This window comes from Aquarana catesbeiana, linkage group LG01, assembly GCF_042186555.1.
Source record: "Aquarana catesbeiana isolate 2022-GZ linkage group LG01, ASM4218655v1, whole genome shotgun sequence".
Lineage (NCBI taxonomy): Eukaryota > Metazoa > Chordata > Amphibia > Anura > Ranidae > Aquarana > Aquarana catesbeiana.
The window spans coordinates 359,366,325-359,393,173 of record NC_133324.1 but is presented as its reverse complement, the minus strand read 5'-3'; the positions used below and the strand labels follow the sequence as shown (position 1 = coordinate 359,393,173).

The 26,849-nt window shown below is 43.6% G+C and overlaps 1 protein-coding gene across 1 annotated transcript; it reads left to right on the top strand.

Annotated features, from left to right (window-relative positions):
* On the top strand, positions 1 to 21,937 carry NXNL2 (nucleoredoxin like 2). Its single transcript, XM_073625646.1, has 2 exons — positions 1 to 393; positions 20,988 to 21,937. The coding sequence occupies exons 1-2, from the start codon at positions 95 to 97 to the stop codon at positions 21,157 to 21,159; spliced, it is 471 nt and encodes a 156-aa protein (XP_073481747.1). The 5' UTR covers positions 1 to 94; the 3' UTR covers positions 21,160 to 21,937.
* The last annotated feature ends 4,912 nt before the right edge of the window (positions 21,938 to 26,849 follow it).

Below are 26,849 nucleotides of genomic sequence, written 5' to 3'. Positions count from 1 at the left end.
GCTCACGCTCAGAGGTTTCACAATCACTACTGTAGTTACAAGAACAAGGAGACAACAAGTGGCACGTCTCCATCTGCCTATACGTCTAATTAAAATGGATATATTTTCTGGACATGTTCTGGTTACTAAAGATGGTGAGAAGGTGGATCCGGAGGAAGTTTTGCAGAATAAAATAGTTGGCTTGTTTTTCTCAGCGGCCTGGTGTTCACCTTGCAGGGACTTCACCCCTGTGTTGTGTGATTTCTATAGCGAGCTGGTGGAAGAGGCTGACCCTCCTGCTCAGTTTGAAATTGTATTCATCTCTTCAGATAAAAGTGCAGAAGACATGGTCGATTACATGCATGACATGCACGGAGAATGGCTGGCGTTACCCTGGCACAACCCATACAGACAGTAAGTTTGCTTGCTCCCTTGCTCCAGGGTTGGCCATTTAAGTATCTGGATTTTTATTTCTGTTTTTTATATTGTCAAAGAATTCAGTATTTACATTGAAGGCCACTAAACCTCTAAGGGCATTAAAGCATTGACTTCCACTTCAATGTTGTGTTTCTGTGCATACCCCTTTAGGCTTGGTTCACACTGCTGAGACAGCAAAGTAGTAGGATTTTGCTTGCGATTTTGACCTTTTCTAAAGTCGGAGCGATTTGTGTAGCGTCAGTTAAGACGACTTTGACATGTCGTCCGACTTGGGGTCTCACAAGTCGGATCTCGTATCGCAGCAGTGTGAACCGAGCCTTATTCATGTGGATGCTGAGTAGAAAGGATACAAAACATTTCAGTAACAAACAAGCCTGAGCAAATTTAATAGGGAAGTAGAGTCAATTCTGGAGGGCCTTGAGCAAAGAACATTCAAATGATCCTGAAGAAGCCTTTCACAAACCCAGGCAATATAGAAGAAATGCATAAGCATAAGGTAAGACTGGATGTCAGTTTGATAAATAGATCTAGAGATCTAGGTAGTTGAGTTTGGGTGCAAATCTCAATGTTTCCTGTACTAATTGAGCTTAGCCCTGCCCATCTCAAGACACCCTGTTGGTCTGGACTGATCACTTTAAAGGACTTGTAAGAAAGTGTGGTTTGAGCTGGGGCCAAACTTGATTTCAGATTGAATTTAACAGTTTTGTGACAGGTTTACTTTAAAGTGATCTTGTCAAAAAAAGATTTTGTTCAAGCCCCTCTTCCCTTAAAAATAATTCAGTAAATTAGCTGTCATTCTCTTGGGTCCCTTGCTGTTTTAATTGGATCCTTACGCTGACCTGCAGTGACATGAAATCACTGGGAGGAATCAGTGAGAGCCACGGAGGACCACAAACTTTGACAATTTTCAAAGTGTCGGTTTCCCAGCAAAAGGTGGGGATCCAGTTCTAGTCATCAGAATTGTGAGCGTTTACAGATTTTTTTTTACAGGTAAGAGGGGTTTGACCAAAAAAGAAATTCACAACAGGTTTGTTTTAAGCATAGTTTAAACTTTACACGTCAAGCACATTTTGTTTTCAAATGCCTGTTAGGTATTTTGCTATATTTATAAAGTTCATTCGTTATCTTCACATTTGTTCAATCGAGTCATGCTTTTCACAAATCCTGATTTCCCTTCTTCTGTAGGAATTCTGATTTTAGTATAATTTGTTAAATTTATAATATGGTGAATATTAGCATAAGCTTTTAATCACCTCAATACTTGACACTTTCATTCCCTTTCTGTACGGGCCATTTTTAAGTTTTCAGCACTTTCACACTTTAAATGACAATTACTCAGTCATGCAACACTGTACCCAAAATGACATTTTTATTATTTTTTTGATGCAGAGCTTTCTTTTGGTGGTATTTAATTATCACTGGGTTTTTTAGATGTTTGCTATATAAATGAAAAAAATGTCAAGAATGATAAAAAGCACACTTTTCTTAGTTTCTGTTATAAAATTTTTACAAATATTCTTTATTCAAAAAATTAGGACAAAATGTATTATGATCCTGTGAGCCTGGGATAGGTAGCAGGTACAAACCTCCCTGAGGTAAGCACACTTTCAGGCACAGATACCAGTCCAGTAATATAGTGACAAACAGTGCTGTGTTTATTGGTGCTATTTAAAGGTCTTTTTTTTTTTACAAGAAAATTTAAAGGTCTTTTTACAGGCGTTGTACAGTATTCCACAAAATGAACGGAACAAGAAACTAGCCGTGTGCCAGCACTAACTACATAAATCCAAGTCCTAACTAGCACGCTGAACAAGCCTAATGCTCGTCAGTCTCCACATATGCAATGTTCCAGCTTTCACCATCCTTCAGCTCTCACAGACATGACTGAGGCTGGCCATACATTATACAGTTTTCTTGCACAATTCCCTTTAGATTTACCAAAACCATATAATATAAGGTTAAGCCTAAACACTTTCAATTTGTATGCAATCAGGCAGGCCCTCGCACTACATAGTTGATGGTAAATCTAAAGGAAATTGAATAAGAAAATTGTATAATGTATGGCCAGCTTTATGTGTTCCCCAGGCTCTCGAGCACCGACTCTGAGTTTCAGGTAATCCTAAATTGCCACAAGGGAGAGTTGCAAAACCTGAACTGGGTATAAAACCAGATGTCTCTAAAAGTGTATGAGAGGAGCTTGGGACCAGAGTGACACTGTACTACTCTGGGGAGGTGATCAGGATTGTTTTCTTTTTTTACACTATGATTGCTTATTCCAGTGATGATCACTGTGAAAGCAATAATTTTAAATGTCACAAATGGCTTTCATTCAGGATTTATTGTTGACTATTGTGTTTGCTGAGATTTTCCACAGCTATCAGATGGTACAGGGCCACTTTGATTGATCCTGTACCTTGTGATCATTCTGACCAATCACAGAGATCCCAATAGTAAACAATGCTATCATGAATGTATGCCATTCAAGACAGTTGTTTACTAGTGGACATGTGATGGCTGAGAGAGGTCACAACAATCACATTGTACCTGGGCCAAGTACAGCGGCCCGGTACTGACAACTGTGATCCACTTTCACAGCAGTCACAGACCGCACAGCTGCTCGCCTCAGGGGTGTGTGTGCAAGATGCACGAGTATGAGGATGTACAGGTACCTAGGTTTTTTTAACTGACATTTTTAAAACTATATTTAACTCAGGAAGGGGGGGGGAGCTGCAAGAGGACTATGTCCCAGTACTGCATTGTTATTTTCTATAGCCTGTTTGGGATATAGCAGAGGTGGTGATTAAGATGAATCCCTTCGCTTGGTTTGTGGATACAAATGTGGCCCTTGGGCCTTTTAAACTAGACACAACTGTTATTTAGTGTTCATCAAACCTCAAAATTATTGCATTTCTTATATTCAGATTGTAGTATAAAAGAAAGAAAGGGACAGAAACAGCTATAATGGCTCTAAAGCAGCCCTCAAATTTTCCACTCGCCTACTTGCATTTTGCGAGTGGAAAATTAGGTCTTACGAGGAGCTGGGCTGCCTGGGAGCGGGGGGCGAGCACCGGGGGAGGGGGGTGAATGGGAGACATTCTCCCAGAGAGAGTGTGGAGGAACAGAAGGGGGCGGCCGGATCATCATAGCGGAAGACGTGTGGAGGAAGAGGAGATCAGGCTTGATCACAGAGCGGCGTTTACCCACTGTAACAGATTTACATTACAATTGAAGTCCGCGCGCCGTCACACAGTCCCACCCTCCTCATTCCACACCTATGACAGAACGCCGGTCCAATGCCAGGGCGCGTACTGTCTGTCACAGGTGCGGGGTCAGGAGGGCGGGGTTGTGTGTGACGGCGCGCAAACTTCAATTGTAATGTAAAGCTGTTACATCGGGTAAACCCCGCTCTGTGATCAAGCTCTTCCTCCGTCCCCTCTGCACAGGTGGGGCTGCACGATGGACACAGGTACGGCTGCATGATGGATACAGGTGAGGCTGCATACTGGACACAGGTGAGGCTGCATGGGTGAGACTGCATGATGGACACAGGTGAGGCTGCACAGACGAGGCTGCATGATGGACACAGGTGAGGCTGCACGGGTGAGGCAGCATGATGGACACAGGTGAGGCTGCATGATGGACACAGGTGAGGCTGCATGATGGACACAGGTGAGGCTTAATAAGTGAGGCTGCATGATGGACACAGGTGAGGCTGCATGGCTAAGGTTGCATGATGGATACAGGTGAGGCTGCACTGGTGAGGCTGCAATGATAGACACAGGTGTGGCTGCACTGGTGAGGCTGAAATTATGGACACAGGTGAGACTGCACTGGTGAGGCTGCAATGATGGGCACAAGTGAGGCTGCACAGGTGAGGCTGCATGATGGACACAGGTGAGGTTACAATGATGGACACAGGTGAGGTTACAATGATGGACACAGGTGAGGCTGCATGGGTGAGGCTGCAATGATGGACACAGGGGAGGCTGCATGGGTGAGGCTGCAATGATGGACACGGGTGAGGCTGCGTTAGTGGGCACTGGTCACGCTGCATTGATGGGCACGGGTGATAAAGTTGTTAATATTTATTTGTGTAACTTAATTCTGCATAAAACATTTAAGTGTAATTTCATGAGAATTTATGAGGGCGTGTATAGGGGTGGGATTAGGGGCGGGGCATGGTAGGGATTGGGTGGGGCAACTGGTGGCGAGTAACTCTTAAGGCCTGGCTAGTAGCTCAGGACTTGAAATTTTGAGCCCCGACCTAAAGTATATGCAAACCTGATCACAAAAATGTCATATAAGCTTTAAGATGTAAATGTAACTCAAAAGTGAGCTTCATTCATTTAATCTGTAGCTTTCATTAAAGCAACCCTTCTTTTTAAACTAATGCCTGGCAATCCAGCCGTGAAGGCCATGTTTGGGAACTTCCTTCTATATGGTCTGCTGTCCCTGTCTTCTGACTGTGTCCCTTCATTGTCACGCATTTACACAGGCTTCTGATAGAGACTCCAAGTAGCCATTTTAATGCCGACAATACAGGCATGGTCCACTATAGTCACCTCCAAGAAACCTGCCCAAGAAATGCTATGCGAATAATCATTGGAGTGATGCTCATAAGTGACAGCAAAGAGACTGCAGGATGATAGAAGCATTGAGTTGCAGCAAAGAATTTAAAAAAGTTGAAAACAAGAATTTTTTAGAATCAGTGGGAATTGTTTATAATACACAATGATTTAGCACATCATTAAATGTCATTCAATTAGCGTATTTTCAAACAATTTTTCCATGAACCATGTAAACAAAAGGTTGTTATATGCTTGTCATCTTCCGAACTATTTCCTAACTATTTCCCCCTCTCAGAAGCAATTTGTAATGTCTTACTGATAGTTGTTGGTGCTGTGCTGCATTTTAGTTCATTGAGTCTGGGCCATAGGTGTGCGCAGCCTAATGCATTAGGGTGTGCACCCTTAAGCTCAAACACACATGCATGTGTATGCGTCTACGTATATATGACCCTGGCACATTGATCTCCCTGCTGGCACAGTGAAAGAAAAAAGGATAAACACTTTTCTTATGGTAGAGCCGGTAAGAGGGAGATCTTTCCCATGTTCCTGTTGCGCGTGGGGGGATTAGGGTGTGCCTGGGCACACCCGGCACACCCTGTGCGCACGCCTATGGTCTGGGCTAAGCAAGAAGATATGTCACAGCTTTTATGCATAATTACAGAATAACGTTTGTTATTTTAAATGGGTCAGAGCAGTTTACCTTTTTCATGCATAAAAATTAAATGCTTCAACATCTATAGACCCATTCACATCTGCCCACTCTACAAAGGTGCTGACAATCTAATGCCATGAGATTTCCAGCTAGCTTTCTCCATGTACCATCATATATAAGAGTAAACTCAGAAACAACAAGATCATAGTGTAACCCGCTTTTATCAAATATTATATGTCCTTAAAAAAAAACGTATAAAATGCCCACTCACATTTTTTTGTGCCTAAGCCGGCACCAGCAAGATGGCAGACTTGGGGACTCTGAACATCTAACGCCACATCAGGTTCACGAGGCTCAGGTGGTGGAACACACACTGAGCCGCCATCTTGCTGGTGGGGTGAACGGTAACACAGACAGAGCAGTACATTGCTGGATCCTGCTGGTGCCACAGGTGCTCCTATATGTGTGATTCCTTGTGATATCACTCTTGCTGCTCCACACACTTTCCTGTGTAAGTTACACAGTACTAACAAATGATATACAACTCCGGGTGAGCGCTAGGTGGTATATAAAAAAAGCCCTTGATCTTAAATTTTAAATCCACAACAAAAATTACTCTTTTTAAATCAAAATGACAACCCAAATGACCCTGCTCAAAAGTTTAAATACCCCAGTCCTTCATACCATGTATTGCCCCCTTTAACGTAAATGACAGCTTGAAGTCTTTTGTGGTATTTGTGGATGAGGCTCTTTATCTTCTCAGATGGTAAAGCTGCCCATTCCTCTTGGCAAAAAGCCTCCAGTTCCTGTAAATTCTTGGGCTGTCTTGCATGCTGCATGTTTAAGATCTCCCCAGAGTTGGCTCAATGGTATTGAGGTCAGGAGACTGAGAAGCCCACTCCAGAACCTTCACTTTATTCTGCTGTAGCCAATGACAGGTCAATTTGGCCTTGTGTTTTGGATCATTGTCATGTTGGAATGTCCAAGTACGTCCCATGTGCAGCTTCCTGGCTCATAAATGCAAATGTTCCTCCAGTATTTTTTGATAACATACTGCATTCATCTTGCCATCAATTTTGAACAAATTTCCTGTGCCTTTGTAGCTTACACATCTCCAGAACATCAGCGATCCACCTCTGTGTTTCACAGTAGGAATGGTGTTCTTTTAATCATAGGCCGTGTTGAGTCCTCTGCAAATGTAGCATTTATGGTTGTGGCCAAAAAGCTCAATTTTGGTCTCATCACTCCAAATGACTTTGTGCCAGAAAGTTTGAGGCTTGTCTCTGTGCTGTTTGGTGTATTGTAAGCGGGATACTTTGTGGCATTTGCGTAGTAATGGCTTTCTTCTGGCGACTCGACTATGCAGCCCATCTTTCTTCAAGTGCCTCCTCATTGTGCATCTTAAAACAGCCACACCACATGTTTTCAGAGAGTCCTGTATTTCACGTGAAGTTATTTGTGGGATTTTCTTTGCATCCCAAATAATTTTCCTGGCAGTTATGGCTGAAATTTTAGTTGGTCTACCTGACCGTGGTTTGGTTTCAACAGAACCCCTCATTTTCCACTTCCTGATCAGAGTTTGAACACTGCTGATTGGCATTCTCAATTCCTTGGATATATTTTTATATGCCTTTCCTGTTTTATACAGTTCAACTACCTTTTCTCGCAGATCCTTTGACAATTCTTTTGCTTTCTCCATGACTCAGAAGCCAGATAGTCAGTGCAGCACTCGATGAAAAATGCAAGAGTTTGTCAGGAGTCCAGACACTCCTTGACCTTTTATACACACACAATAATTACAAGCAAACAGATCACAGGTGAAGATGGTTACCTTTTAATCGCCATTCAAATCCCTTTGTCAACTTGTGTGCATGTTATCAGGCTAAAATCACCAGGGTATGTAAACTTTTTATCAGGGTCATTTCGGTAGTTTCTGTTGTCATTATGATTTAAAAAGAGTAAACACAGTTGATTGATAATAAATGGCTTCAGCCAAATACTAACCATGGGTGAAAGAAAAGTTTTTGTTATCACTCATATTCTCTGAAAAATGGCCAAGAAATCATAAATTCTGCCAGGTTATGTAAACTTATGAACACAACTGTATAAGCTGTGAATATCCTTAATAAACTGCAAACAAATATACAAAGGGCAAGCATAGGGAGGCGGCTGCAAGGATTAGGGGGGCCCACAATGCACGGGCCACCCCTGGTTATAAATACACCTGGGGTACACATATCACTAATCTAGTAGTCTATTCCAAGAGTAGGGAGTCTATTTTTTGTACAATTTCCAGTTCCAGTTAAATCCTTAAAAGGAACGTCAGAAAAAAATTGTTACAGTGCCTTGAAAAAGTATTCATACTTGAAGTTTTCCACATTTTGTCCTGTTACAACCCAAAAAAAAAAATGTATTTTATTGGGATTTTATGTGATAGACCAACACATAGTGACACATAATTATAAAGTGGAAGGAAAATGATAAATGGTTTTTTAATTTTTTTTACAAATAAATATCTGAAAAGTGTGGGGTGCATTTGTATTCTGATACCCCTAACTAAAATCTAATGGAACCAATTGCCTTTAGAAGTCACCTAATTAGTAAATAGAGTCCACTTGCATGTAATTTAATCTCCGTGAAGCCCTCAGAGGTTTGTTAGAGAAACTTTTTTTTTTTTTTTTAACGTAAAGTTTATTTAAAGTACTCAGAGAAATGTACATAACCGAGTTACAGATTTTCAGAAACAGAAACAACAAAAAAAAAAAATTAGGTTCACATATTTGATATTAAGCAGTTATCCATTCACAGCAAGTGTATCAGTTACATGGCACAATTCTTACTTCGGAGATGGAAGGAGAGACTTGACGGTAATGTTAAGACAGAGGGTAGGAAAAAGAAAAAAGAAAGAAGGAGAATAACCTGGGGGGGGGGGGGGGTCCCCCTCATTTTCATACACAAGTCACTCTATGGTCAAATGTTTTGCCTTTACCCAGACCGCCCAGATCTTTTCAAACTTTTTGGGACAGTTCCTGCTCAGATATGTTAATTTATATGATGGCAATGCCGCATTGACTAAAGATTGCCATAATTGTTTGGTAGGTGAAGCAGGCTGGTTCCATTGCAATAGTATCGCTTTCCTGGCGTCAGTGGTGTATTTAGGTTTTGTGCTGCCCTAGGCCTGACTAAACGCATGCACCCCCCTAATTTAAATACGACCCACCCCATCCTGCCGAGGCCACACCCCTTCCTGTTTAAGACCCACCCTATCATCTGTAAACAACACCCCTTCCTCTTTAGGCTCATTTGGCACCTTTCAGGGGGGAACGGGTACCTGTTTCTGACAGGTACCCTTCCCCACTTCCGGGAGACTGCGCTGTCCCCTCTGAAGTTTGCCCCCCTCCTCCTTCCTCCGCTGGGCCATTCAGAAAGTGCAACGCGCTTCGCACATGTGCAGTAGGGAACCGGTCGGTTTCCCTTACCATGAATGATAGTGGCAAAACCCGAGAGCCAATCCGAAAATCGGCTGAGGTGTCGACATCGCTGGATCCCTGGACAGGTAAGTGTCCTAATATTAAAAGTCAGCAGCTACAGTATTTTTAGCTGCTGAGTTTTAATGCTATCACGGGGGGGGGGGTCTCACTGTGCCCCATCAAACGCAGTCACTGTGCCCATCAAACGCAGTCACTGTGCCCATCAAACGCAGCCACTGTGCCCATCAAATGCAGCCACTGTGCCCATCAAACGCAGCCACTGTGCCCATCAAATGCAGCCACTGTGCCCTCAAACGCAGCCACTGTGCCATCAAATGCAGCCACTGTGCCCCATCAAATGCAGCCACTGTGCCCATCAAATGCAGCCACTGTGCCCATCAAACGCAGCCACTGTGCCCATCAAACGCAGCCACTGTGCCCATCAAACGCAGTCACTGTGCCCATCAAACGCAGCCACTGTGCCCATCAAACGCAGCCACTGTGCCATCAAATGCAGCCACTGTGCCCATCAAACGCAGCCACTGTGCCCCATCAAACGCAGCCACTGTGCCCCATTAAACGCAGCCACTGTGCCCCATCAAACGCAGCCACTGTGCCCCATCAAACGTAGTCATTGTGCCATCAAACATAGCCATTGTGCCCTCAAACGCAGCCACTGTGCCCATCAATTGCAGCCACTGTGCCCATCAATTGCAGCCACTGTGCCCCATCAAACGCAGCCACTGTGCCCCATCAAACGCAGCCACTGTGCCCCATCAAACGCAGCCACTGTACCATCAAACGTAGCCACTGTGCCATCAAACGCAGCCATTGTGCCATCAAACGCAGCCACTGTGCCCATCAAACGCAGCCACTGTGCCCTCAAACGCAGCCACTGTGCCCATCGAACGCTGCCACTGTGCCCATCAAATTCTGCCAGTGCCCATAACACTGATATACTTTATTAAATCACTGTACCTGCTGTCCTGGGGGTTTCCCTCGTGCTCCTCTCTCTCCTCCTGACGTCACAGCCCCAGGGCCGAGGAGAAGATTCACTGCAGGAAAGCAGTGCAGGGGAGGGTAGGTGGAGCTTAAGGCTCCACCTGTCACCTGTTGCATATGGGGGGCGCGAGTGACACACGCCGCCCCCCCGCATGAGAGAAAGCCCCCCCACCCGTCTGACTGATTCCCGGCTCCCGCTGCCGCCTCCCGCACACTTGCAGCCCACGGCGGCCGGCTTTCTGTAGCGGTGCCGCGGTGTATGGGCGTGCTTGTCAGAGAGTAGGGGGCGTGAGATACACGCCCCCACCCTCTGCCAAGCACGCCCATACACCGCGGCGCCGCTACAGAAAGCCGGCCGCCGTGGGCTGCAAGTGTGTGGGAGGTGGCAGCGGGAACCAGCAGCGGGAGCCGGGAATCAGTCAGACGGGTGGGGGGACTTTCTCTCATGCGGGGGGGCAGCCTATTTTGCCGCCCCCCGCAAAGTGCCGCCCTAGGCCTTGTCGGCCTAGGCCAAAACACAGCCCTGCCTGGCGTAGAATGTGGTGTAAAAAATAAATAGCTTTTTCCCCCAGGGGATTTCCAGAAAGTCACAAATACCCAACAGAAGAGGGATCGGGCTATATGGGACTGTCAGTTTCCCCACCATGTTGATGTCAGTTAGGACATCCCTCCAGAAGGCGACTACCCCTGGGCAAGACCAAATCATGTGAAAGAAGTCCACCCCATCCGTCCCACATCTGGGACAATCTGCCGTATGGTCAGGATAAATTTTCATCAGGCATGCTGGGGAATAGTATGCCCGGTGGATAAATTTCAATTGTATAAATCTGTCCTTTGCCGAGATCACCAGAGGCAAGTATTGCTGGATGCCCTCCTCCCAGCCATCATTACCCAACTCTGGAATATCACTTTGCCAGAGATCAAATAGCTTAGAGATTCTAGATGTGTCAAGAGTGGCTAGAATATTATATAAAGTAGATAATGTTTTCACAGCATCAGGGGATCTAAGCTCAACCTCCACCACCGACATGTCCAGGACTACCCAAGAGGGGAATTGAGAGTGGAAGGCATGTCTTAGTTGGAGAAACCTAAAGAACATATGATTCGGTAGGCCACGTTCTCTCCTGAGAATGTCAAAAGAGAGCAGTTGTCCTTGAGAGATTATATCCCCTAATGCTACTATCCTATATTTGGCCCAAGCCACCAGATCGGGGATGGTACGAAAGAGTGGGGGAGACGAGGATTCCCCCATAGGGGGGTTGTTGGGGACCACACATCTGGTCTAACCAACTGTTTGTTAATGGCATCCCATACTTTAAGCGTTGTCTTCATAGGAAGGGTTATCTTTGAATTAGACCTGAGACCCCTGCGAATCAAATTCCTCAGTTCCGTGTAGGAACCCAGGATTGCCGCCTCCAATGAAGAAGCAGGGTTAGCTGGGTCCTCCAAGAGCCACCACTTAACAAGGACCACAGCCCAGTAATATTTTATGAGACAAGGCAACGCCAGTCCCCCTAGTGTACAAGGTAGTTGAAGTGTCGCTCTTGCTATTCTAGGGATCTTCCCATTCCAAACAAAGGAGGTAATAATTCCATCTAGTTTATTAAAGAAGCTTTTTGGTATGGGCACAGGGGTCTGACGAAAAATAATAATGTTAATAACAGCAAGAGCTTCCTGTAGTGAGACCCAGTTGTCTCTAAGATACAGCAAGGTGACGTCTGCATATAACAACACCTTTTCCTGCAGTGATCCCCTGGAAATCCCTCTAATCTTAGTTGTGGAATGAAGGAGAGCTGCCATGGGTTCAATAGCCAGTGCAAAGAGGCCCGGTTAAAGAGGGCACCCCTGCCTAGTACCCCTATTTAAAGAAAAGGACTGGGAGAGGACTGTACCGGTACGTACTCTAGCTGTCAGGGATTTGTAGATTGCTCGGACCCAGGAGACAAAGACCGGGCCAAACCCGAATTTGAGGAGGACCCCCCAGAGATAGGCCCACTCTACGGAGTCAAAGGCCTTCTCCGCATCGAGGGAGGCCACTACTTTTTCCTCTCCTTCTTCATCTCCAGAGGTCAGGACTGTGTACAACCTACGAATATTGATATCAGTCCCCTTACCCGGCATGAAGCCAGATTGGTCGTCATGGATTAGGGTAAGTAACACTTCATTTAGTCGTCTGGCAAGAATTTTAGTCAGTACTTTTGCATCTGAATTAAGAAGGGAAATGGGTCGGTAAGAAGAGCATAATTGAGGGTCCTTCCCAGATTTGGGGATCACAACTATAATGGCTTACACCATAGATGGTGGGAGATCATCACTTGTCAAGGTCTTTGAGAACATGTCATGCATTTTGGTGGCCACCTCATCCATGTATCTTTTATAGAATTCAGGGGGGAGTCCATCTATCCCCGGGGTCTTCCCAGTTTGCATGGAGCTCACTGCACGCTGGAACTCCTCTATTGTCATTGGGACCTCTAACTTTTCCCTTGCCTCAGCAGTGAGGGAAGGGAGCTCCACCTCATTCAGGAACTCAGCTAGTTCCATAGATGAATATTGCGCTCTAGAGGAGTATAGCGTCTTATAGAAGTCAGCAAAGCACAGATTTATATCAATAGGGTCTGTCACCAAAGCACCATCATTTTTGCATATGCTGGCAATGGTTGAGGTTGGGGATTGCTCTTTAGAGATCCAGGCCGGTAGCCTGCCCGTTTTTTCCCCCTGTTCAAAGATTTTCTGCGTTTGGGCTAATTGTCTTTTATTTGCCTTAGCCACTCTAAGCAGCATCACTTCACGATAAGCTACCTTCATATCTTGGGCTACTACAGGATTAACGGTAAGGGAGAACTGGGATTCTAAGTCTCGGGCCCTAGCTTCTGCTTCTTCCAATGTGATCCCATCATTCCTCCTTTCCCGGGCTATAGATGAAAGATAGCACCCCCTTACATAGGCCTTAAAAGCATCCCAGACCATCCCATCTGTGGAAGTGTTAGTGTTGGTTGCCCAATACTCCTTAATAGCTTTAGCCAGTTCTATTTCTATAGTGGGGTGTTCAATCCAATACCTGGATAAGCGCCAGATTCTATCCGCCTGGGGGGTAGTGGACTGCAGCGTACATAACGGGGGGGAATGATCCGAGATGCCCCAAGGGCATCTTGGGCAACATAGTTGCACTGGCATAGAATAGGTCTTTACGGGATAATGTGTTATGGGACATAGCGTGGCATGTGTACAAGCGGTCTAACGGGTGCTTCCACCTCCACACATCTTCTAGTCCAAAGACCTCAGCCCACCGGGAGGGAACTGACTCTGACGCTGAATCAGGGGACAGTTTATCAAGGGACGGATTTGGGGGAATATTAAAGTCCCCCGCTAGGATCACATTATCCATATGGAACTGGGCAACTAGGGTAGTCAATTTATGTAGTAGGGAGACATTAGCAGGAGGCGGCAAGTATAGGCCCACCAGACCCTCCGGGTCTGTAACAATGTCTAGAGGCTCAAAGTTAAGAGATTTGTGCACCAGCACGCTGACCCCCCTGGCATAGTTAGTATGCGTAGCATGGTAGTGGCGGCCAACCCATGGTCTCTTCAGACCCATTATCTTCCAGCCTACCAGGTGCGTCTCTTGGAGAATGCAGATATGTGGAACATATTTCTTAAGGTAATTGAAGACCAGGGAGCGTTTAAACCCTTGGTTAAGCCCCCTGACGTTCCAGGATAGAATTTTTATCGGGGCCATATCTCTGGAGGCCAGATGGGACTACCGTGCATCCCGGTCTTCAAGAACGTGCCAATAGATAATATAGTAAACTGCTTAATGGCAGAAGTGAAGCATCGGCTGCAATAAATCTGTACATAATGCAAGACATGTGAACAAATAATAAGTAAACCATAACAACAAAAGAAAAAGAAAACAGAACAACCCTCCCATCCCACCCCACACCCCGATAAGCTAAAACCACGGGGTGTCTGATTACCCAAACCAAACATAGTGGAACTCAAAATTAGGAGAATACTCCTTTGGGGGCAGTGTGTAACAAACGGCACACCTAGGACACCAGTCTTAACCTGATTTGCAGGGATTCCTTAGCAGCTCCGGTAGGCAGCATAAAACTAAAATTATTTAAAGAGGAACAAGGCACATGGTGAAGTGTGAGCTGCACTTTTACGCTTAGAATACTCTAAGGGCACATTCTTAGTTACTGTGTGGGAAAAAAACGCCAAACCCCTGGACATGTGCACACAGGAACACCAGCAGGAGACATCACCAAAAGAGACTCATCGGGGTCTGCGCAGGGATTCCACCCATTTGGACGCCTCCTCCGGAGATGTGAAGAACTTGGTAGCTTCGCCATCAATCACTCTGAGACGCGCAGGGAACAATATACTGTATTTGAGCCACTTGGCTCGCAGCTGGGCCTTGACCGGATCAAATGTTTGCGTTGTCTCTGTGTCTCCACCGAGTAGTCTGGGAATAACATAATCTTTGCGTTTTCAAATCGCAGTTCCCCCAGTTTTCTTGCCTCCCGGAGGACGAGATCTCTATCTTTAAAGTTTAAAAGGCGAAAAATAAACGTGCGTGGGGGGGCACCTGGCGGGCCCGGAGCAGACGGCATTCTGTGAGCCCGCTCGACCTAAAAGTGTTGGGAGAATGGTGCCTGAGGAAGGAGTGTGCGTAGAAGGTGCTCTGTGTAAGCCTCCGGATCTCTCCCCTCAACTCCCTCAGGAAGGCCCACCATTCGCAGATTGTTCCTGCGATTTCTATTCTCCTGGTCTTCGGCGCGGGATTCCAGAACTTTCATTTTCATCTGCAGCGTGCGGAGGGAAACTGTGTGTTTATGGACTGTATCTTCAGTCTCCCCTACTCTCCGCTCCGCCTCTGTTAGTCTCTCTCTGTGTCTATCCATATCGCGCCTTATAAGTCCCATCTCGAGCTGCATTTGCTCAATTTTAGTGGTTAGGGTAGTTTGGCAGCCCGTGATGGCTTGCATGAGTGCCTGGAATTGGTCAGGTTCGAGCGGAGGTGTCGCGGCTCCGACGGGGCCGCCATCTTGGAATGTGCCGACCCGCGTGTGTCCCTGACCCGCGGCGGGGTTGCAGGCGCCGGATTGCGCTTCTTGTGGGGACCGTGACCTCCCCTTCGCATGCCCAGCTTATTCCTCAGCAGTATGTGTGTGAGAGGGTAGTCCTAAGACCCGTTCCACCGGATTCTATGCCTACCAGTTGCGGAGCTCTCTTTCCCCACGTCCTATCCAGTCGCCATCTTGACCGCGGCCTCTTGTTAGAGAACCTTAGTAAACAGCATCATGAAGGCCAGGGAACACACCAGACAGGTCAGGGATAAAGTAAGTTGTGGAGAAGTTTAAAGCAGGATTAGGTTATATAAGAAAATATCCCAAGCTTTGAACATCTCACGGAGCACTGTTCAATTCATCATCCGAAAATGGAAAGAGTATGGCACAACTGCAAACCTACCAAGACATGGCCGTCCACCTAAACTGACAGGCCAGGCAAGGAGAGCATTAATCAGAGAAGCAGCCAAGAGGCCCATGGTAAATCTGTGGGAGCTGCAGAAATCCACAGCTCAGGTGGGAGAATCAGTTCACAGGACAACTATTAGTCGTGCACTCCACAAATCTAGACTTTATGGAAGAGTGGCAAGAAGAAAGCCATCGTTGAAAGAAACCTAGAAGAAGTCTCGCTTGCAGTTTGCGAGAAGCCATGTGGGGACACAGCAAACGTGTGGAAGAAGGTGCTCTGGTCAGATGAGACCAAAAATGAACTTTTTGGCAAAACGCTATGTGTGGCGGAAAACTAACACCGCACATCACCCTGAACACACCATCCCCACGCGAAAGATGGTGGTGGCAGCATCATGTTGTGGGGATGCTTTTCTTCAGCAGGAACAGGGAAGCTGGTCAGAGTTAATGGGATGATGGAGCCAAATACAGGGCAATTTTAAAAGAAAACCTGTTAGAATCTGCAAAAGACTTGAGACTGGGGTGGAGGTTCACCTTCAAGCAGGACAACGACCCTAAAAATACAGCCAGAGCTACAATTGAATGGTTTAGATCAAAGCATTCATGTGTTAGAATGGCCCAGTCAAAGTTCAGACCTAAATCCAATAGAGAATCTGTGGCAAGACTTTAAAATTGCTGTTCACAGACGCTCTCCATCCAATCTGACAGAGCTTGAGCTATTTTGCAGAGATGAATGGGCAAAAAATTTCACACTCTAGATGTGCAAAGCTGGTAGAGACATATCAATACAGACTTGCAGCTGTAATGCAGTGAAAGGTGGTTCCACAAAATATTGACTCGGGGGGCCAAATACAAATGCACGTCAGACCTTTCACATAATTATTTGTAAAAAAATGTGAAAACCATTTATTATTTTACTTCCACTTTACAATTACGTGTCACTTTGTGTTGGTCTATCACATAAAAACCCAATATAATACATTTACGTTTTTGGTAGTAACATGACAAAATGTGGAAAATTTCAAGGGTTATGAATACTTTTTCAAGGCACTTTATACCGGAATTGTTCTCTTAACAACAACCCAAAGCAACTTGTTACCACATTTTATATAGAGCAGCCCTATTTTGGATGCACATGGCTCATGGTTCTAATAGTCATGAAGCAGAGATACTGAAACATCTAGAACTTCTTAGTGACTTTCCTTCATCCTTTAAATGTTACTGAAGGCAGTTCTAAGGCATATATGAATAGGCTTTTAATCCACTAGATAGTGCTGTGCTCATAGCAAGTTTATAATCTGTATCCCCAATTGAAAAAAAACATGTCACTGGTATGCTGGAAAGCACAAAAAGGTCTTCATTTATCTTCCTATGCTGACAGGGCTTCTGATAGGGGGGACCACCGGTCCTCCTGTAGGGAACCTAGAGAGAGGCCCAGACAGCAGGAGGATCTGTGGAGCAGAGAATGAAGGATGACAGAGCAATGCCCTGTGTGTTTCTCACGCAGCAACTGAAAGCCGGTTTCTCCCCCTCTCTCTCCCACTGGCATTCAGCTGCTGGGTAAGAGACACATTGCCGGATTTAGGGGGTGCTTGGGTGGGTTATGCTCACCCAGATTTCAGTTCTGCCGTCCAGGCTGGCCCTCCCTTGGATGTTTTGACTGGCTGTGCTGAGCTCCTTCCCCCACCTGCACTCAGGACCAGGGCAAGGAGATGGTAGCCTGGAGGCTGGAACAGTAAGAGAAGAAGAGGCAGAGAGGAAAGAGTCAAGGGGAGGTGCACTGTTTTGTGCTCTCGCCTCCTGTCAGAAGAGCATTCATCTATACGGAACATGAGACAAGATCGCTCTTAATGTAGATCGCATTGCACTGTACACACACAGTTTGATTACCTCCCCGACCACATTTCTTGCTGCCTTTAGAGGAGATAGGGGGGCAGCAATCAAACTGTGTGTGTGTACAGTGCAATGCAATCTACATTAAGAGCGATCCAGGTCTCATGTGCTGTATAGATGAACACTCTTCTGACAGGAGAGAAGAGCATAACACAGCACACCTCCTCCTGGCTTTGTAGTGGCTTCCCCCTGTAAGATGGGGGAGAGGGATGGGTGGCTATCTGTGTTAGGAAGTGTAATGGGGATTTGGGGAGGGGGGTTGATGTGCTAGAAGGAAGAACGGGGGGGGGGGGTGCTAGAAGGAGGGTTTGGGAGTGGGGGGTTGAATTAGCAAAGAAGATGTCTGTGCTAGGAGGGGGGTGGGGGATTAGTGCTGGGGAGATTTGGGTAGGGAGGAAGAATTTGTGCTGGGAAGGGTAATTTATCTAGTAGGAGGGATTTGTGGGAATTTGTCATAGGAGCAGGATTGAAGAAAGAAGATTTGTGCTGCAAGGGGAGATTTTGTGCCAGGAAGGGGTAGGGGAATTTGGGCTAATAGGAGGGATTGAGGGGAATTTGTGCTGGATGGGGGGATTTGGGGGATAAGATTTGTGCTAGGGTAGAAAGTTTGAGAGGAAAGAGGATGTGTCCTAGGCAGGTGATTTTTTGGGGTGAGGGAAATTCGTGCTAGGAGGGGGACTTGGGGTGAAATTTGAGCTTGGGGCGGGATTGGAAGGGGCAATGATTTGTGCTGGGAGGGGGATTGGAATTGGGAGTTGGTAGAATATGTGCATTATTCTTTTGGCAGAATTTTGGCTTGAAGATGGAATTTATGTTTTTTTATGTATGACTGAATGTTTGTGTCCACCAATAAGGATTTTAATGTATTTTTTGTGAAAATATAATTTTTATATTTTTGCTGTGGGCATCAGGTAGGCTATACAGGGTCCCATGATTTCTAACAGCGGCCCTGTATGCTGACAACTGGGATGAGCGAATCTGCCTGGGTTCGATATGTGTGTGGAGGGGGGGGGGTCATCGAATTCTGCTTGAAATTGTCAATAATTGAACTTAGCATTGAAGTCTATTGGTTTTTGGGTGGGGGGTTAAATCTTGATACTAAATTCTGGGCAATTTGAAGTTAATAGGTAAGCTGTTGTCAAAAAAGGTGTGGGTAGCTAAGCACTGCTATGGGGGACACTTGACAAAGCAAGATATTTTAAAAAGACCATACTGTGGACAGTGGGTCCTTTTGTATTAGACTGCCATTAGATTTGGATGGATTATAGAGAACCTGTTCCAGAGTCCTCTCCTCACATCAGGAGTCCTCATCGGAGTGTCCCCTTACTTCAGGTGTACACATCATTGTTCCCTCTTGCACTAGGTATACCCATCAGTATGCTGCCTTACGTCAATTGGTCCCAATCCTTAGTCAAAGGTGCTGCCACTAAACCTCAGTGGTGGTGAAAGTGTTTAGGAATTGATGATTGTTCCACTGGAATCACTTCCAGTGGAACAATCACCAATTCTTAAACTCTTTCACCACCTTTCACCACTGCTACAGGGTGACTGCACAGGATCACATATATACACGTGATCCTGCACTTCTGGGTATCAGGCCCAATGTGCGCCGGCACCCACTGAATGCCAGTCTGCCTATGTAAGCAAGTAATTTTGCCATTCTGTCAGTACAGAAGGCACGTGTCCTGTGTTTCTTTAAAGCAGAAACACTGATCCAAGTCTTCCACTAGTAGAAGCACCTCCCCCACTACACTGAAACATTAGCTACACACACAGTTAACCCTTTGATTGCCCCTGGTGTTAACCCCTTCTCTACCAGTGTCATTACTACAGTAACAGTGCATATTTTAGCACTGATCACTGTATTAGTGTCACTGGTCCTCAAAAAGTGTCAAACATGTCAGTTAGATGTCCGACTTGTCCGCCACAATATCGGAGACCCTGATATAAGTCGCTGATCGCCGCCATTACTAGTAAAATAAATAAAAAATCTCCCATAGTGTGTAGACGCTATAACTTTTACGCAAACCAATCAGTATATACTTTTTGGGATTTTTTTACCAGAAATATGTAGCAGAATACACATTGGCTTAAATTGATGAAGAAATTTTATTTTTTATGTTTTTTTATTGGATATTTTCAAAGTTGTCGGTTGTTCTTTGTTTATAGCGCAAAAAATAATAAACACAGAGGTGATCAAATACCACCAAAAGAAACCTCTATTTGTGGGAAAAACATTTTATTTGGGTACAGTGATGCATGACAGCGCAATTGTCAGTTAAAAGTAACGCTGTGCCATATAGCAATCAATGGTCTGGTCAGGAAGGGGAGTAAACCTTCTGGAGGTCAAGTGGTTAAAGAACTTGAATTCACCTTATATCAGTTGCAAATGTTCTGCTATCATTGATGGTTAGTATGGTCCAACACTGCTAAAACCTTTGCTCAAATCTGGTAAACTGGCCACAGGCATCTTTACAATTAGTCAAAGTGAACTCAGGACTTTTTTCTTGACACTGATATAGATCATTTGGAAATAGATTCACTTTGTTTTATGAATCTAATTTTTGCCTTCTATTTTTTTTTTTTAATCAGATAAAAGGTCTGTTGAGATGTCACAACATCTTACAATTACAGACAGTAAATATACATACTGTTCACTCAATGTCATGGTTATGCAATAGAGTTTGTCTGTCAGCTTACCTTTCTCCATGTGTTCATCTCTAGAGACCAGCTGACTCTCACCTGATTGCTTTTATAATCCCTCCTCTATCATGGCTCCACCCCAGCTCCTATCAGAGAACTCTATATTAACCTCTGCACTGCAGGCCAGCCCTGCTGATCAATCTTTGTGTTTTTGGCTTCCTGTTTGCCGTGTGTTCTATGTTTGTTTCTGTTACCGACCTTGGCGTGTTCTCAACTATTCCTGTCTGCTTGTGACCCTAACCTTTGGCGTGTTCTCGACTATCCCTGTTTGCCTGTGACCCTGAACCTTTGGCGTGAACTCTGTTGTCCTTGTCTGCTTGTGGCCCCGACCTTGGCTTGTCCCTTACTATCCCTATATCTTGCCTACTGTGGGCGTGAGCTGGGGGACCCTGGGGGTCGGGACCTGGAGCCAGTTGCTGTCCAGTCCATCCTCCCCACTAGAGGCTCTGGTGAACACCTGCTGGCTCTTAGGTTCCGCGCCCTAGGGAATCTTACGCTCTAACCCCGGTGGGATACGTGTTGGTGTTCCAGCGGCCCTGCCTTCCTTACCACCCATCTTATCACCACCTTGACTCCCATCCGCAGCAGTCAGCCTTAGGGTCCACTACCTTGCGGTGCACTCCTGATTCCAACGGTGTGCATCTGTCACCTAGCCTCAAGGTGACCTGACACTCAAGTAATCATTTCAGTATAACAGTGCTGAATATAAAGTCACAGGAAACATATTATCAACTGGTACTATATCTAGAACCCTTTCTGGGGCATTAGGACCATCAGATTCTAATTTTACGCTTTCTTTTTTCAGTGAATTGAAGAATAAGTACAAAATTACAGCTATACCAAAACTGGTGATTGTAAAACAAAATGGAGATGTGATTACAGACAAGGGAAGAAAACAAATACGAGAAAGAGGACTAGCTTGTTTCCGAACATGGCTTGAAGTGGCAGATATCTTTCAGAACTTCACAAGCAAATGACACATACGTTTCCCTTTTTTTTTAATTGAGAAGCAATACTTGGTCTAAAATTACATATCTGAAATACAAACTCTCTGTGTTGCTCATAGCAGACAGTTTAAAATCTTTGTATGAATATGACAGTTATGCCCTGTACACACGACCTGTTTTGCCGTCGGAATAAACTCTGAAGGTTTTTCCGACGGAGTTCCGATGGAATTCTGCTCAAGCTGTCTTGCATACACACGGTCACACCAAAGTCCGACCGTCCAGAACAAGGTGACGTACAACACGTATGACGGGACTAGAAAAAGGAAGTTCAATAGCCAGTAGCCAATAGCTTCCATCTCGTACTTGCTTCAGAGCATGCGTCGTTTTTGGTCCGTCGGAACAGCATACAGACGAACGGGTTTCCTGATAGTAATTAGTTCCCTCTGAAAGATTTAGAACACGTTCTCTATCTAAGTCCGTCTGAATTTTCGATGGAGGAAGTCCGATGGGGCATACACACGGTCGGAATATACGATGAGAAGCTCCCATCGGACTTTTTATGATGGACATTCCGCTCGTGTGTACGCGGCATAAGAGAATGAAAGCTTGAATCAAATTTGGTGCTGTGGAACAGTAAAGACCATTCCTATTTCAAATTATTTAATACATGAGGAACATTGTCTTTTATTTCAGGTATAGGTGTATAGTTCTATATATTACCTATATCTTCCCAATTTGTGCAGGCAAGTATGAAATTAATACTGGATTGCATTAATCTGGAAATGATTGCACTTTATTGTTTTTCTTCTTGGACTACTTTATATGATTTGTAAAATGTCATATTGTTTTAGATTTAAATGATTTAGAAACTAATATGTAAAAGTGTATTATTTATCAATAAAAAAATAGAGTGGCTTTTTTGCACTGTTTTTCTAAATACATTTTGGTTATTTAATCTCCTGTGGGGCTTCTAAATCTAATGTAATTTCCTTACCAGAATATACCAAAATAGACATTAGGATCATATTGGAATTTATAAGGCTCACTGGAGAAAACAATATGCAAAACACTGCCGTTCTAGTCAAAGTGTTCACAAGCCATACAATAGAATTAAAAATAAATCTAAAACCAAAACATATCTTTTAGTTGTGGATGAAGTGGGAATTGGTAAAAAAAAACATTTTACCAAATGGGAAAACCCGTTTCAGATTTTGTTTGCCATTTGTGTCACATTGTCTTGTCTTGGAGACTCAACAGGAATTGAGAGGAAATATCTCCAATGGCAGACAGCTGTATCTAGAACAAGTGTCCCAACTGGAATATTTTACTATTGCTGTTCTGGTGACAACCCATGCTTTTAAATTATTATTACTTTTTCCTACAGAAATATAATCTTCTCTTACTTTTCCACCTTTCTTTACCCCTGAAAAACTCTTTTTTACCCATACTGATAAACCTACAGAACATGTAAGATATAAAAGAATATCAGCAATAAACTACCCTACTTTGTTGCTTATCAATGTATTCAACTAGAGGCTCACCCCTTTAATCACTTCAGCCCCGGAAGGCTTTACCCCCTTCCTGACCAGATCACTTTTTACAATTTGGCACTGAACTGCCTTAACTGATAATTGCGCGGTCATGCAATGCTGTACCCAAATGAAATTTGCGTCCTTTTTTTCTCACAAATAGAGCTTTCTTTTGGTGGTATTTGATCACCTCTGTGGTTTTTATTTTTTGCAATATAAACAAAAAAATACAGAAAATTTTGAAAAAAAAGATATTTTCTACTTTTTGTTCTAAAAAAAATACAATAAACTCAATTTTAGTCATACATTTAGGCCAAAATGCATTCAGCCACATGTCTCGATTAAAAAAAATTCAATAAGCGTATGTTTATTGGTTTGCGCAAAAGTTATCGCGTCTACAAACTAGGGTACATTTTCTGGAATTTAAGAAGCTTTTAGTTTGTGACTGCCTATCTCATTTCTTGAGGTGCTAAAATGGCAGTGTAGTACACCCCCCCAATGACCCCATTTTGGAAAGTAGACACCCCAAGGAATTCGCTGAGAGGCTTGTTGAGCACATTGAATATTTTCTTTTCTTGTCACAAGTGATTGTAAAATGACAAAAAAATAAAAAATTGTACACAAAGTTGTCACTGAAATTATATATTGCTCAAACATGCCATGGGCATATGTGAAATAATACCCTAAAGAACATTCTGCTGATTCTCGTGAGTACAGGGATACCACATGTGTGAGATTTTTTGGCAGTCTAGCCACGTACAGGATCCCGAAATCTTTCAGAGGCCATGAAATGCCCAGATAGCACAACCCACCCCCCCAAATGACCCCACTTTGGAAAGTAGACACCCCAAGCTATTTGCTGAGAGGCATGTTGAGCATTTTGCAGATCTTGCTTTTTGTCACAAAGTTTTGAAAATTGAAAAAAAAAAAATAAAATACATTTTCCTTTACTTTCTTCATTTCCAAAAACAAATGAGAGCTGAAAAATACTCACCATGCCTCTTAGCAAATACCTTGGAGCATCTACTTTCCAAAATGGGGTCATTTGGGGGGGTTTTGTGCTATCTTGACATTTCAGGGCCTCCAAAACTGTGATAGGTGGTGAGGAGTGAAATCAAAAATTTATGCCCTTAGAAAGCCTGAAGGCGGTGCTTGGTTTTCGGGGTCCTGTGCGCGGCTAGGCTCCCAAAAAGTCCCACACATGTGGTATCCCCATACTCAAGAGAAGCAGCAGAATGTATTTTTGGGTGTCATTTCACATATGCCCATGGCATGTTGGAGCAATATATCATTTAGTGACAACTTTGTGAAAAAATAAAAAATAAATAAATTTATTGTCATTTTCCAGAAACTTGTGACAAAATATAAAATATTCCATGGACTCAACATGCCTATCAGCAAATAGCTTGGGGTGTCTACTTTGAACTGTCCTAGTATTTTATGCATAACATTAGAAGCTTATGCCACACATCACCCACTCTTCTAACCACTTGAAGACAAAGCCCTTTCTGACACTTTTTGTCTACATGAAAAAATATTTTCTTTTTTGCTAGAAAATTACTTTGAACCCCCAAACATTATACATTTTTTTTAAAGAAAATGCCCTACAGATTAAAATGGTGGGTGTTGCAATTATTTTTTTCACACAGTATTTGCGCAGCAATTTTTCAAATGCAATTTTTAAAAAAAAACAAACACTTTTTTGAATTTTAATACACTAAAACACACTTTATTGCCCAAATGTTTGGTAAAGTATAAAAGATGATCTTATGCTGAGTACATAGATACCAAACACGACATACTTTAAAATTGAGCACAACTGTGCAACGGCGACAAACTACATACATTTTTAAAAGCCTTTAAAAGCCTTTACAGGTTACCACTTTAGATTTACAGAGGAGATCTACTGCTAAAATTACTGCCCTCGAACTGACATTGGCAGTGATACCTCACATGCATAGTGCAATTGCTGTTTACTTATGACACGAGACTGATGCTTGCGTTCGCCTTTGCACGCTAGCACGGGGGGGACAGGGGTGGTTTTTTTTTCTGTTGGTTTTTTTTAACTATTTATTTTGATTTTTTATTTGATTCTTACACTGTTACTTCCATTTTTTTTCTTATTATTTTTATTGTTATCCCAGACAATGTAAATATCCCCTATGATAGCAATAGGTAGTGACAGGTACTTTTTTAAAAAAAATTGGGGTCTATTAGACTCTAGATCTCTCTCTGCCCTCAAAGCATCTGACCACACCAAGATTGGTGTGATCAGATGCTTTCCCAATGGTGCTGTTTATATCCTGCGAAAGCAAAGTCATGAAATGCTCGTAGCTTTGGGTTTCTTAGTCCATAGAAATGATTGGAGCTGTTCTGGTCTCCGATCAGCTCTATGGTCAGCTGGCGGACCGCCGGTTGCATTATTAGGTTCCCCGGTGGGACAGGAGAGCCCAAGAAAACCATGGAAGACGACGAGAGGGGGGGGGATGTTCCCTCCCACTGCTTGTAAAAGCAGTCTAGCAGCTAATTAGCCGCTAGGATTGCTTTTAAATGAAAGGCGACCGCTGGCTGAAAACGATACCAAGATGATACCTAAACCTGCAGGCGTCATACTGGTATAACCACTCAAAGTACAGCAACATACCAGCACGTTGCTGGTCCTTGTTGGGCATATATTGTAATGTTCTTTTTTTTCATGCAGCCTGTAGGCTGAACGAAAAAAAGAGATTGATCAGTGGGTATACCCACCATTAGAATACCGCCCTGCATCCACCCACTTCTAATGATGGGCATACATGCACCGTTTCTTTTTATCTGTGGTGGTGAAATCACCTCCTACAGCACTGGAGTCGCTGATTTACGTATTGTGAGAGCAAACCCTGTTGCTGTCAAGGTAAATAAATCAGTGCTGCAACTTAATGGCATACCTGAAAAGCAAACAATAGTAAACAATAAAACATTAACTCAATAAAACAACTTATTTTTTATTGTAATCTGTGCCTAAAAAATATATGCCAAAGCATAGGGGCTATCCACCTCCAATGTTAGGAGCAAATCGCCTCTCCACCCCTGCTCCCATGCCTCAGCATATATGCTCTTTTTTCTAACTGTGGTGGTGAAATCACCTCCTACAGCGCTGAAGTCGCTGATTTACATATCGTGAGAGCAAACGCTGTTGCTGTCAAGATAAATAAATCAGTGCTGCAGCTGAATGGCGTACCTACAAAGAAAATAATGGTTAACAATAAAACACAGTGAACAGTAAAGTATAAAAGAACAAAGAATTACCTGTAAAGTAAACATGATAAAACATAGTAACATTAAAACATTGCAGTTATAAAATACAGTGAAACAGAGCAGAACAATAGGGAGAGAACAATAGAGAGAGCATAGAAAGAGAAGAACAATAAAAACGACAAGTATTTTTGTCTTTTTTATTTTATAATTTTATTTTTTTACGTTTCTTTTTTTTTTTACACTTTTATTTGTAACTGTAATGCCCCGTACACACGGTCGGATTTTCCGATGGAAAATGTCTGATCGGAGCATGTTGTCGGACATTCCGACCGTGTGTGGGCTCCATCGGACATTTTCCATCGGATTTTCCGACACACAAAGTTTGAGAGCAGGCTATAAGATTTTCCAACAACAAAATCCGATCGCGTCAATTCCGACCGTGAGTGGCCAGTTCTGACGCACAAAGTGCCACACATGCTCAGAAGAAATTCCGAGACGGAACAGCTCGGTCTGGTAAAATTAGCGTTCGCAATGGATACAGCACTTTCGTCATGGTGCAATGTAAAAAATGGTTTAATACAGCGCACTCTCTTCTTCTTTATAATGTGAGAAGAATTAAGTAGTTTTGCTGCTCGTATTCACACAGACTTCTCACAAACTTCTTTCTTTATTATTTATTGGGACTCCCTCAATATATTTGGATTTGTCACATCTGACAAAATTATTTTTGGGTTGTTTTCTTTTTTTTTTTTAAAGGCTGTTTTTTGTTGTTTTTTTAGGTTTGTATTTTTTTTCAAGTCTGATCTTTGTTCTATTTTAGTTTTAGTTTTACTCCATAATATTTTTGTGTGTCTTTTTGTTACCACAACACCATTATTATCTTGTATTATTTAATCTCAAGGAGATTGCTTGGTGTTGGTGTCCCTTGTTAATTTCACATTGTACTTTAGAAAT